This window comes from Myxine glutinosa, chromosome 6, assembly GCF_964187855.1.
Source record: "Myxine glutinosa chromosome 6, kmMyxGlut1.1, whole genome shotgun sequence".
Lineage (NCBI taxonomy): Eukaryota > Metazoa > Chordata > Myxini > Myxiniformes > Myxinidae > Myxine > Myxine glutinosa.
Window position 1 is genome coordinate 122,966,953 of NC_136266.1, and position 14,020 is coordinate 122,980,972.

At 45.1% G+C, this 14,020-nt stretch overlaps 1 protein-coding gene across 6 annotated transcripts in view; it reads right to left on the reverse strand.

Annotated features, from left to right (window-relative positions):
* KIAA0753 (KIAA0753 ortholog) overlaps positions 1 to 14,020 on the reverse strand; it is an 81,909-nt gene that overhangs the window by 9,644 nt on the left and 58,245 nt on the right. For all 6 annotated transcript variants that reach the window (XM_068120991.2, XM_078780453.1, XM_068120990.2 and 3 more), the window contains one exon: positions 7,985 to 8,100. In XM_068120991.2, the coding sequence (XP_067977092.2) occupies positions 7,985 to 8,100 (116 nt within the window). The remainder of the gene's footprint in view (positions 1 to 7,984; positions 8,101 to 14,020) is intronic.

Below are 14,020 nucleotides of genomic sequence, written 5' to 3' on the forward strand. Positions count from 1 at the left end.
TGGTTGATTTGTTTGTGAAGTAAATGTTAGCTCTTTCACGAGCCTCGATTCAGTATACAAAAAATAAAAAAAATAAAAAAATAGCATGTGTGTGTAGGTTTGGCGCATGTGTGTGTTGGTTTGGCGCATGTGTGTGTTGGTTTGGCGCATGTGTGTGTTGGTTTGGCGCATGTGTGTGTTGGTTTGGCGCATGTGTGTGTTGGTTTGGCGCATGTGTGTGTTGGTTTGGCGCATGTGTGTGTTGGTTTGGCGCATGTGTGTGTTGGTTTGGCGCATGTGTGTTGGTTTGGCGCATGTGTGTGTTGCTTTGGCGCATGTGTGTGTTGGTTTTGCACATGTGTGTTGGTTTGGCGCATGTGTGTGTTGGTTTGGCGCATGTGCGTGTTGGTTTGGCGCATGTGTGTGTTGGTTTGGCGCATGTGTGTGTTGGTTTGTCGCATGTGTGTTGGTTTGGCACATGTATGTGTTGGTTTGTGTGTTTGTGTTATAGCCCCCTTGGCTCCCAGAGCATATCCCCGGCACCCCCCTTCCTTTCGCGAGGGTCGAGCGGCGGAGCGTGTGTAAGCAGGCTAGAGGGGTCTGGGTTCATGCCCCACAAAAAAATTTTGATTGCGAGATGCTCTGTGGTGCATTCTGAGAGGTGTTTTTTCCTTTAATTGGGTATTTTGTTTGTATAAGAATTGGTAAATTATTACACAGAAAATGAGGAATTCCAAGTAGCCAAAATGAACATTTAGTTCCATAGCATGTGTGTGTAGGTTTGGCGCATGTGTGTGTAGGTTTGGCGCATGTGTGTGTAGGTTTGGCGCATGTGTGTGTTGGTTTGGCGCATGTGTGTTGGTTTGGCGCATGTGTGTGTTGGTTTGGCGCATGTGTGTGTTGGTTTGGCGCATGTGTGTGTTGGTTTGGCGCATGTGTGTGTTGGTTTGGCGCATGTGTGTGTTGGTTTGGCGCATGTGTGTGTTGGTTTGGCGCATGTCTGTGTTAGTTTGGCGCATGTCTGTGTTGGTTTGGCGCATGTCTGTGTTGGTTTGGCGCATGTCTGTGTTGGTTTGGCGCATGTGTGTGTTGGTGTGGCGCATGTCGGTGTTGGTTTGGCGCATGTGTGTGTGTTGGTTTGGCGCATGTGTGTGTTGGTTTGGTGCATGTGTGTGTTGGTTTGGCGCATGTGTGTGTTGGTTTCGCGCATGTGTGTGTTGGTTTCGCGCATGTGTGTTGGTTTGGCGCATGTGTGTGTTGGTTTGGCACATGTGTGTGTTGGTTTGGCGCATGTGTGTGTTGGTTTGGCACATGTGTGTGTGTTGGTTTGGCACATGTGTGTGTGTTGGTTTGGCGCATATGTGTGTTGGTTTGGCGCATGTGTGTGTTGTTTGGCGCATGTGTGTGTTGTTTGGCGCATGTGTGTGTTGGTTTGGCGCATGTGTGTGTTGGTTTGGCGCATGTGTGTTGGTTTGGCGCATGTGTGTGTTGGTTTGGCGCATGTGTGTGTTGGTTTGGAGCATGTCTGTGTTGGTTTGGCGCATGTGTGTGTTGGTTTGGCGCATGTCTGTGTTGGTTTGGCGCATGTGTGTGTTGGTGTGGCGCATGTGTGTTGGTTTGGCGCATGTGTGTGTTGGTTTGGCACATGTGTGTGTTGGTTTGGCGCATGTGTGTTGGTTTGGCGCATGTGTGTGTGTTGGTTTGGCGCATGTGTGTGTTGGTTTGGCGCATGTATGTGTTGGTTTGGCGCATGTGTGTGTTGGTTTGGCGCATGTGTGTTGGTTTGGCGCATGTGTGTGTTGGTTTGGCGCATGTGTGTGTTGGTTTGGAGCATGTCTGTGTTGGTTTGGCGCATGTGTGTGTTGGTTTGGCGCATGTGTGTGTTGGTGTGGCGCATGTCGGTGTTGGTTTGGCGCATGTGTGTGTTGGTTTGGCGCATGAGTGTGTTGGTTTGGCGCATGTGTGTGTTGGTTTGGCGCATGTGTGTGTTGGTTTGGCGCGTGTGTGTGTTGGTTTGGCGCATGTGTGTGTTGGTTTGGCGCATGTGTGTGTTGGTTTGGCGCGTGTGTGTGTTGGTTTGGCGCATGTGTGTGTTGGTTTGTCGCATGTGTGTTGGTTTGGCACATGTATGTGTTGGTTTGTGTGTTTGTGTTATAGCCCCCTTGGCTCCCAGAGCATATCCCCGGCACCCCCCTTCCTTTCGCGAGGGTCGAGCGGCGGAGCGTGTGTAAGCAGGCTAGAGGGGTCTGGGTTCATGCCCCACAAAAAAATTTTGATTGCGAGATGCTCTGTGGTGCATTCTGAGAGGTGTTTTTTCCTTTAATTGGGTATTTTGTTTGTATAAGAATTGGTAAATTATTACACAGAAAATGAGGAATTCCAAGTAGCCAAAATGAACATTTAGTTCCATAGCATGTGTGTGTAGGTTTGGCGCATGTGTGTGTAGGTTTGGCGCATGTGTGTGTAGGTTTGGCGCATGTGTGTGTTGGTTTGGCGCATGTGTGTTGGTTTGGCGCATGTGTGTGTTGGTTTGGCGCATGTGTGTGTTGGTTTGGCGCATGTGTGTGTTGGTTTGGCGCATGTGTGTTGGTTTGGCGCATGTGTGTGTTGGTTTGGCGCATGTGTGTGTTGGTTTGGCGCATGTCTGTGTTAGTTTGGCGCATGTCTGTGTTGGTTTGGCGCATGTCTGTGTTGGTTTGGCGCATGTCTGTGTTGGTTTGGCGCATGTGTGTGTTGGTGTGGCGCATGTCGGTGTTGGTTTGGCGCATGTGTGTGTGTTGGTTTGGCACATGTGTGTGTTGGTTTGGTGCATGTGTGTGTTGGTTTGGCGCATGTGTGTGTTGGTTTCGCGCATGTGTGTTGGTTTGGCGCATGTGTGTGTTGGTTTGGCACATGTGTGTGTTGGTTTGGCGCATGTGTGTATTGGTTTGGCACATGTGTGTGTGTTGGTTTGGCACATGTGTGTGTGTTGGTTTGGCGCATATGTGTGTTGGTTTGGCGCATGTGTGTGTTGTTTGGCGCATGTGTGTGTTGTTTGGCGCATGTGTGTGTTGGTTTGGCGCATGTGTGTGTTCGTTTGGCGCATGTGTGTGTTCGTTTGGCGCATGTGTGTGTTCGTTTGGCGCATGAGTGTGTTGGTTTGGCGCATGTGTGTGTTGGTTTGACGCATGTGTGTGTTGGTTTGACGCATGTGTGTGTTGGTTTGGCGCGTGTGTGTGTTGGTTTGGCGCATGTGTGTGTTGGTTTGGCGCATGTGTGTGTTGGTTTGGCGCATGTGTGTGTTGGTTTGGCGCATGTGTTTGTTGGTTTGGAGCATGTCTGTGTTGGTTTGGCGCATGTGTGTGTTGGTTTGGCGCATGTCTGTGTTGGTTTGGCGCATGTGTGTGTTGGTTTGGCGCATGTGTGTGTTGGTGTGGCGCATGTGTGTTGGTTTGGCGCATGTGTGTGTTGGTTTGGCACATGTGTGTGTTGGTTTGGCGCATGTGTGTTGGTTTGGCGCATGTGTGTGTGTTGGTTTGGCGCATGTGTGTGTTGGTTTGGCGCATGTATGTGTTGGTTTGGCGCATGTGTGTGTTGGTTTGGCGCATGTGTGTTGGTTTGGCGCATGTGTGTGTTGGTTTGGCGCATGTGTGTGTTGGTTTGGAGCATGTCTGTGTTGGTTTGGCGCATGAGTGTGTTGGTTTGGCGCATGTGTGTGTTGGTGTAGCGCATGTCGGTGTTGGTTTGGCGCATGTGTGTGTGTTGGTTTGGCGCATGTGTGTGTTGGTTTGGCGCATGTGTGTGTTGGTTTGGCGCATGTGTGTTGGTTTGGCACATGTGTGTTGGTTTGGCGCATGTGTGTGTTGGTTTGGCACATGTGTGTGTTGGTTTGGCGCATGTGTGTGTGTTGGTTTGGCGCATGTGTGTTGGTTTGGCGCATGTATGTGTTGGTTTGGCGCATGTGTGTGTTGGTTTGGCGCATGTGTGTTGGTTTGGCGCATGTGTTGGTTTGGCGCATGTGTGTGTTGGCTTGGCGCATGTGTGTGTTGGCTTGGCGCATGTGTGTGTTGGCTTGGCGCATGTGTGTGTGTTGGTTTGGCGCATGTGTGTGTGTTGGTTTGGCGCATGTGTGTGTTGGTTTGGCGCATGTGTGTGCTGGTTTGGCGCATGTCTGTGTTGGTTATGGCGCATGTGTGTGTTGGTTTGGCGCACGTGTGTTGGTTTGGCGCATGTGTGTGTTGGTTTCACACATGTGTGTGTGTGTGTGTGTTGGTTTGCGCATGTTTGTGTGTTGGTTTGGCGCATGTGTGTGTGTTGGTTTGGCGCATGTGTGTGTTGGTTTGGCGCATCCTTGGCACACCTGAGCTCCTCACCACATGCAAGGCTTTCATCCGCAGCTCAATGGAATACTGTTCCCCCCTCTGTGCCGGTGCTCCTGCCTCACACCTAGCTCCGCTTCACGCTGTTGAAACCAAAGCTTTCAGAATCATTGGAATCTCCTGGGAATGAAGCTAACTCCAAGGGCCTTTCACTCACTCACCGCAGGCAGGTTGGTGGTCTTTCTGTTTTCTACCGACTCCTCTCCGGCCTTGCCCCCCAGCTCTCTCTGTGCTCTGTCCCCCAAATATTCCTACAGGTCGCACAAGATCTGCCAGCAACCCTCTTCTGGTTAAACTGCCAAAATCAAGACTTTCTGCTCACCTTCACTCTTTCATTCCCGTTTTCTCCCGCCTCTGGAACAAACTCCCCCACTCCCTTCAATCCCACCCCTCCCTCCAGGTCTTTAAAACAGCTGTTCACCACCATCTCTTATCTTCCCCCATCCAAAACCTTGATCTTTTCTACCCCCGCTAATTTTTACCCCAGATACACTTTTTTGAAATTACAACTTCTTTCCTGGAAGTCCTTGCAGTGTCCATATGTTTTATACCTCTCCCACCTCCCCCCCAGGCCCTCTCCCTCCCACAGTTCTCTCGATGTCCTTGCTCTTAAATGTTGTGTTTGTGTCCTTCCACATCTCTCCCCATCTTGTCTACCACTTCCCTTATTTTGTGTTTTGTGTGTCGGTTTGACTTTTTGTGTGATTAATGTTAGCTCTTTCACGAGCCTCAATCTTGTATACAAAACAAAACAAAAAAAATAAATAATAATAATGATAAAAAAACAACGTTTTTTTCTGTTCCTTACTGGCTCCCAACTACATCGTTTTTGGAAGAAGCAAACAAAGCAACGTCGCTCGAATGATGCATGTTTGATATGAGATTTTAATATTATCAGTAGCAACACTATGGACAGCATAAACAAAACAATATTTAATTTTTAGTGTGGTTCAAATTACCCCATGGCCCCCTGAGAAATACACCATGCCCCCCGCCCCCCAGGGGGCCATGGCCCCCAGGTTAGGAACCACGGCTCTCGGGCTTCAATATTACTGTTGACATCCTCCTCAAGTCATCCCCCATCCATACAATCTTTTCTATCGTCATTAACTCTCCATAAGCCAATCTCTTTCTGGGTTTACACGTTATCGGGTTTCCAGAAACTCCCTCCTCACTCTCTTTGTTTTGATTGTTTGATTGTACACCGCTCCTTTCCTATTCCATCTCCAGGCGCTGCATCACGTCATTGCCGGGCACTGAAGGGGGCCCAGCGATGACGTGCGCTGAAAGGGAGTACTCAGTTTTCACTCCAGTTTTTTTCTCGTTTTCTTTCTTTCTTGTTTTCTTGTTTGTCCGGGCGATATCTCAGGCATCCTTTGAACTAGGAAGCTGAAATTTTGGCACAATAGTGAGCATGTGTTTTGGCAAAAATGGTATTTATTGCTTTTTGATTAAGCAATTAACTGATTCGTTAATTACCGATTTATTAAGTACTTGTTTATTTTCTTTCTCATCTGGGCAATATCTCAGGCACCTTTTGAGTTAGGAAGCTGATATTTGGACATGACAATGACCAAATGATGTGGCTATAAAGGATATTTTTGATTTATTGATTAATCAATGAATTATTTAAATTTTGATTAACCAATGTAATTTATTTTCAAAAAGTTACAGCTTCAGATGAAACACTGGTAATTGAGGTATGCTATTAGCCAATTGATTAAGAAATTATTTTACAATTACTATTAATTGATTTTAATTGCGCAATTAATCAATCAATAATTATTGTACACCTCCCCCTCCCAATACCATCTCCATGTGCTGCATGGCAGTATCGCCGGGCACCAAAGTGGCCCAGCAATACCACGCTGGAGGATATTTATTTATTTGGCATGGGGTTGGTGTACGTACTTTGAATATATCTATACTTGTCTTTTTTATTTTTGTTCCATTTCTGCTTCTTCCTCAATTCTCCCTTCTATTTCGGTGATTGAGAGTTAGCATCTGTATTAAGCTTATTTAACACCTGTGTCCTCCCTTGCTCTAGTTCAGTGTTTCCCAACTTTGTTCGCTGTGTGGCCCAACTGGCATTTGACCTGACATGTCATGGCCTAGTGGGGATCATAGCAATTTTTTGAAACCGAAGAAATGTCAATAAGAACCACAACTTAATTCAATTTAGACTTTTAGAGTATTTAATGGAACAATATTTCTCATTTGAACAATTTCTTTGTGAAATGAATTAATGCGAGTGAAGTAAAGCAAATTTATTTGTGACAAAGGGTCTTGCAAGAAATTTTTAGAACAGAGCATCAAGAAAATCAATTGAAAAGGCAAATGAACACTTTGGGGCATTTCCGGCAAAATCCTTGGCTCCAAAAATCCATTTCCGGCCCCAAATCCTTGGGGCATTACCAGCAGCGATGGAAGTCGGCCCACAGCATTGATGCCGTGGCGCCTATTCTAAAGCTTCTGAAACGCCTCTTAAAGATCTCTGCCCATGTTGAAGTCTGGAAAAGGCTTCCGAGAGAGTGAGTGACATGGTGGCATTGTTGGTGGGTAGAGAATGAGCAGCTTGGGCTTGTAGGTGTTGTGGCGGTTAGGGGGGACTGACCTAGTCGTACTTTGTTCAGAGTGGGACAAGGGGTCGGCCAAGAGCAGCCTCGCTTGCTGCACTGAGGTGAGCTGATTTTGAACTAACTACTCACTACACACAGCCTTAAGTGAACATTAGAAGATAAATCTGACAAAGATCAAGAATCCAGGCTGGACACTCCATCCAAAATTTCCAATGTATACAATGGAGTACAATTTATATGGTGTGTTTACCTCTCGGCATCATCAAATTGAATTCATCATTCAATGTACAATGTGCGCTGAGTGGGTTCATCAAAAATGTAGTGGTCTGAGAGGGTCATTAACCAGTGTGGCAGCTACATTCAAATGTAAGGTGTGCACAGAGGGAGCTGCAGATGGAGGAAATGTTGAGTTGGATCTTGGAGACGGCATGAAGCTGGAAGGTGTGAAAACATTTTGCTACCTCGGAGACATGCTGAATGGAGAAGGTGGATCAGACTCGGCAACGGTTGCTCGAGTGAGATGTGCATGGAAGAAGTTTCGGGAACTGAGTGGCATGCTGATGAGGAGGGGAGTGTCGTTGAAGCTGAAGGGAAAGGTGTATGCTGCATGTGTGAGAAGTGTTATGATTTATGGGAGCGAGACATGGGTCATGAATGTAGAGCAGCAACGAAGGCTGGAAAGGGTGGAAATGCGAATGGTTCGGTGGATGTGCGGAGTATTGTTGAGAGAGAGGAAGACAAATGATGAATTGCGAAAGATGATGGGAATAGAGCCTGTGATTGATGCTGTGAAGAGGCACAGGTTGAGATGGTTTGGTCATGTGTTGAGGAAGGATGAAAGTGACTGGTTGAGAAGAGTGATGGAAATGAATGTAGAAGGAAGTAGAGGACGGGGAAGACCGAGAAAGACTTGGCTAAAGATGGTGGAAGAAGAAATGCGGGCAAGGGGGTTAACAAGGGGAGATGCAGAAAATAGGGCAAAATGGAGAAGAGTGTCATGGGGACCGCAAGGCTAACCCCTGCTCTAGCAGGGAAAATGGCCTTAAAATGCATGTTGTTGTTGTTTACCTCTCTGCGATGTTATTTGACTTGGTGGAGTCATATGATGCATTGCATACAGGTGGTGCACGTTCAACACAGATGGCCTGCTTTCTGGAACTGGCGTTAAAATACTTACTTCCCTCCTGTCAACAGAAAGCACAATGAGCTAACGATCGTAAACTTTGACCGATAGACATTTGGACTCTCACTGATTGGCAAACTGCAACGCATATTTAACTTCAGGGGCGAAATGGCAATAAACATCGCATCACATAAGTCGTAAGTTTAATAGTACAAACAGCAAATAAATAGAAAAGTTACAAATTTGTATAAACACCTAAAAATAACAAAGATGTGACGAAAAGCGGGTTAGTAGTGAAATGCCTGCATACATAATAAATTTATCGAGAAGCCAGGGAAATTCCCGAGATTTTTTTTAAGTTCTTCTTTTTAGAAGATATTATGTGCAAGTACACCTCAAAGATGTTTTGTATACATACATTTTGAAATGTACACGTACACCAAGTTATATGAAATGTACACATCCACTTTTGTACACTTATCACCTTTGAGTTTATGTGTATTTTAAAAATAAATCAACACGTTGAAAACTGAACAATGCACGTTGTCATTACAACGAAAATAGTCATGATTCATCATTAGAATGAAAATAGTGGGGGAGAAAGGGGACTTGAGGATTTGAAGTCACATTTTACATTGCTCAGATTTTCCGCAGGTAACCACTAGTCTATATAATACACTTGTATGCCCGCCTGTCCGTCTGTCTGTCTGTATGTCTGTGTGTAAATTCCCATCCACCCATTGGTTGAACAGTTCCACCTTATGCCACCCACAATTTCATCCTGAAAAATCATACAGTCGTCATGTTGACATGTGAACTACTATATGAAGCCAAATACACCTTTTGAGGTGTGAAAGAGCAAATGGAGGTGCTGTCTGTGGAGCGCTCAATCCCCAATACATTTAAAATAAATATTCAAAACACACGGTCATTACATGCAGAACTGTCTCTCGAGATCCCTCATCATAGCTTTTTATTTTTCGGCAACATCACCGGCTACACAGCCTTATCATCTCTTTGGCTAACCAATGATCATGGAATATAAAGGACAGCATCTTGCTGCATCAATCCTTTTAAATAATTTGCAGGTTATAGATGAACAACAAAAGAGCTTTGAGACAACCACCACTCTAGATGATGGTCCTGGTTTGCGAGCTCAGAAACACACATGCACGCACGCACACACACAGACACACACACCCGAGGGGTGGGGGAACAGCCTGTATCGGACATGTTATGTGCAGCCTTGAACGATCATATCTACAGAGATTGGAAAACTCTACCGATGAACCGAGGTAGGGCGGGGGAAGAAGGAAGGCAGTAGGAGGGGAAAAGTCTTCAATGAAACCGGGCGGGTGAAAAATTGTTACCGTTGTGCCTGGGAGGGGGTGGGAAAGGGCTGGGGGAAGGAAAAAAGTCTTTTTCAAATGAATTTGTGTTGGAAGTAAAGAAAAGTAAAACAAATTATGGGACACAGACCCCTTATACTCAAGCTGTGGGGCGGCACCGAGCAGGAGGAATGCTTGCTGCAAAGAATGAAGCATGCACCTCCTCTAGTGAGAAGAAAGGCCAACTCACAAGGGGACAGGGATTTGCACCAAGCCTAGAGGCTGTGGAGGTGCTACCTGTCTCAAAAATGAAGCTCAACAAAAGAAACCTAAAAAAATGAACGTTGGAGCATAGAAGAGAAGGCGGCCACTTACTACTGTAAAGTCTATTCATGACATGAACAGTGGGAGATGACCAGTAGGGGAGCCAGATTCATGGACCACCTGATGAAGACCAGATACACCACCAGGGCAGAGATGGTGCCATCCAACAAATTTGAAAGATTTGTTTCAATAGCACATAAATTTCGAAATGGAAAAAAAGAGATAGCAGTGAAGACCAGAACACAAGCAGAAGAAGATATGAGAAGGATGGGAGCCAAGCACTCACCAGGGAGTGGACAGAGAGATGGTGGAAAAGAGGACACAATGGATTGCAGCAATGGATCGCAGGAAGGGCAGTGTATGGTTTTGGTGCAATGAAACAAGTGTTTGGAACGCGAAAAAAAAACAATCACTGGGGACCCAGCAGTGAAGATGAGGTGAGACAGAGGGGGGAGAGGGAACAGACCCGATTTACAGTCGTGGACCGAGTGAAAACATCCACACATTTGGAGGAGATGAAAACGAGGATGGCAGATGACAACAGGCAGAAGGACAGAGGGGAACATATCGGTGAAGGAGAGCAGGATGATCAGGATGACGAGGACCAGAAAAGGCTGGAAGAAGAGCTGGCACACAAAATAGTGGAGATGAGTGTGACACCATTCAGGGAAAGACCACAACTATACAAGAGAGAAAACAACTACAACAACAACATGCATTTTAAGGCCATTTTCCCTGCTAGAGTGGGGGTTAGCCTTGCGGTCCCCATGACAATCTTCTCCATTTTGCCCTATTTTCTGCATCTCTCCTTGTTAACCCCCTTGCCCGCATTTCTTCTTCCACCATCTTTAGCCAAGTCTTTCTCGGTCTTCCCCGTCCTCTACTTCCTTCTACATTCATTTCCATCACTCTTCTCAACCAGTCACTTTCATCCTTCCTCAACACATGACCAAACCATCTCAACCTGTTCCTCTTCACAGCATCAATCACAGGCTCTATTCCCATCATCTTTCGCAATTCATCATTTGTCTTCCTCTCTCTCAACGATAACGAGAGAGAAAACAACTGATGGAAAAAATGCTGTTTGGGAGAATCAACAAAGCACTCAGAAGATTGGTCCCAGAATCATCCCTATTAAGGAACTCAACATCATGAGCTTTGCAGTAGCACTGCTTATACAATAAAAGTAAGAAGAAAACAACATCGCAAGAAGAGCAAACCAGCCCATACAGACAGAGAGCAATCACCACCACGGAAACAGAGGCTAGAAGCACAAAGGGAGCAACTGGGAAAAGAAACGGGACAAATACAGCGAGTTATAAGGGGAAATCAAAGCCTAAAGCAAATGAGAAAATCTAAAAAATATTTTAAAAAACACATACAAAATTGGAAATAAAGACAGAGAGTTAAAGGCTGCTGAAAGCAAACTCAAATTAGTGATGATCGCAAAAAAAAGAGTAAAATAAATAAATAAACTATGGCGAAGTCAACAAAACGAGAGAACAAAACCGCATGTTTGAAAATAACCTGGAAAAATTATACTGCAAACTAGGAAAACAGTAGCAAAACGTGTCAAATCCCCCCCTGAGAAAGATAAACTTGAAAATTTCTGGAAAGGAATCTATGAGGACCCAAAATAACACAACAAAGAGGCGTATTGGATTCAAAACTTGGAAGAAAACAAACAAAACCATATAAAGAAAATGCCTCCAGTAATATTTAATGAAGAAAAAATTAAACAACAACTAGAAAAAATGCCAAACTTTAAAAGCCCAGACCCGGATGGAATTCCAAACTTCTGCTTTAAAGCAACAAGTTGCTCTCCACAATCACTACACTCGAGCGTTCAACAAACTTATCTAAAGGGAGGAGATCTTGGAAGAGTTCCTCACAGTAGATAACACCTTCCTCATCCCAAAGTCTGAAGAGAACCAATTAGCTCACAAGTATTGACGAATAACCTGACTGCCAACAGCATACAAATTCCTGAAGGGAATAATCACAGAAATGATATACCATTACATAACAGAAGGAGGTCTAGAAGCAGAACAGAAGAGATGTAAAGAGAATGCTATGGATCAATGGACCACCTCCTAACAAAGCCAAACTCACAAAATTGCAATACAAGAAGAACAAAATAATCCACAAAATAGTGTCCCACATTCATAGATGATACATAGATGATGATGATAGATGATTCATAGATAGATGAACCCTGGTGTTGGGCTAGCGGCTAGGGTGCCGGCTTAGGATCCAATGGATCCTGGGTTCGAATCCCGGTCGATTGCTGAATTAACGCCAGGGGGGTTGACTCAGCCTGTCATCCTTCCGAGGTCGGCTAATTGAGTACCAGTTCACTGGTAATTCCCTGTTTGTCGTTAAAGGCGGCAAAAAGGGTTGGCGTCAGGAAGGGCATCCGGCCGTAAAACATCGCTTCAAAAAGGGGACCGAAAAACAACAACAACCACGGTTCCCGAAAAAGGCCAACCCCCGCTTTGCGGGGAAAAATGGCCTCTAAAGGTGGTTTTTTTATTCATAGATGATACAATGTATGCAATTGTACAAGATCAACCCCCAAATAACAAAACTGATAGAGAAAGTAATGGAGCTTTGGAATACCACATTAATGTGAGAGCATTTGGAAGGAAAAATTGAAATACCAGGAGTGAAGATATATCAAAGAATCTTCCAGGGAGACAGATTTTCATCCCTCCTGTTTTGCCTGCCCCTGGACCCACTGAGCAATCTCATTAATGAGCAAGGACATGGAAACACCCTGGCATCAAATAAGAGAATGCCCAAAGAGACAAAAAGGTGACGCATCTACTATACATGGATGATTTCAAACTCTTTGCACCAAACGACAGAAATTGGCAGAACTCAAATTAGTGAAACAGTACTCTGAAGATATTTATATGGAATTTTGCCTGGATAAGTGTGACAAGTGCACATTAATATGAGGTAGACCAACAAAAACGGACAACACATAAATATTGACACAAATACAACAATACAGGAGGTAGAAAAACAAAGCAAATACCTCGGAGTAGAAGAGGGTCGTCAAATATGTCACAAACAAATGCACAAAACAATTACCAAAGAATACCTGTGTAGAATGAGGCTGATCCTGAAAACATACCCTTCTCCAAGGAACAAGATCAAAGCCATAAACCAACTCGTAATACCAGTATTCCAGTACAGCTGTGAAATAACATGCGTTACGCCGAGGTCCCCCGTCGGTGAAGTGATGCGAGTTGACAAAGTGGAAGACGCAAGGCGGCCATCTTGGATTTTGACGTGGCGACCCAATTTTCAATAGGGTTCTTCCTTGTGCCTAAATACACCCACACACCAGATTATAAGTTGGTACTTCGCTTATTTTTCAAGATATTCCGCTCACAAGGTTCAGACATACATGGCGGCGGCCATCTTGGATTTTGACGTGGCGACCCAATTTTCAATAGGGTTCTTCCTTGTGCCTAAATACACCCACACACCAGATTATAAGTTGGTACTTCGCTTATTTTTCAAGATATTTCGCTCACAATGTTCAGACATATATATGGTGGCGGCCATCTTGGATTTTGACGTGGCGACCCAATTTTCAATGGCGTTCTTCCTTATGCCGAGATACACTCACACACCAGATTATAAGTTGGTACTTCGCTTATTTTTCAAGATATTTCGCTCACAATGTTCAGACATATATATGGTGGCGGCCATCTTGGATTTTGACGTGGCCACCCAATTTTCAATAGCGTTCTTCCTTATGCCGAGATACACCCAGACACCAAATTAGAAGTTGGTACTTCGCTTATTTTTCAAGATATTTCGCTCACAAGGTTCAGACATATATATGGTGGCGGCCATCTTGGATTTTGACGTGGCGACCCAATTTTCAATAGAGTTCTTCCTTATGCCGAGATACACCCACCACCAAATTAGAAGTTGGTACTTCGCTTATTTTTCAAGATATTCATCTCACAAGGTTCAGACATACATGGCGGTGGCCATCTTGGATTTTGACGTGGCGACCCAATTTTCAAGAGCTTTCTTCCTTGTGCCTAGATATACCCACACACCAGATTAGAAGTTGGTACTTCGCTTATTTTTCAAGATATTCAGCTCACAAGGTTCAGACATACATGGCATCAGACATACATGGCGGTGGCCATCTTGGATTTTGACGTGGGTTGCACCCACACACCAAATTTGAATGCGGTCCTTCGCTTATGCATGCACTCATGCACAGCCGCACGCACGCCTGCACGCACGGACGGACGGACGGACACACGGACACACGGACGGAGGGGAAAACCATAGTCCCCC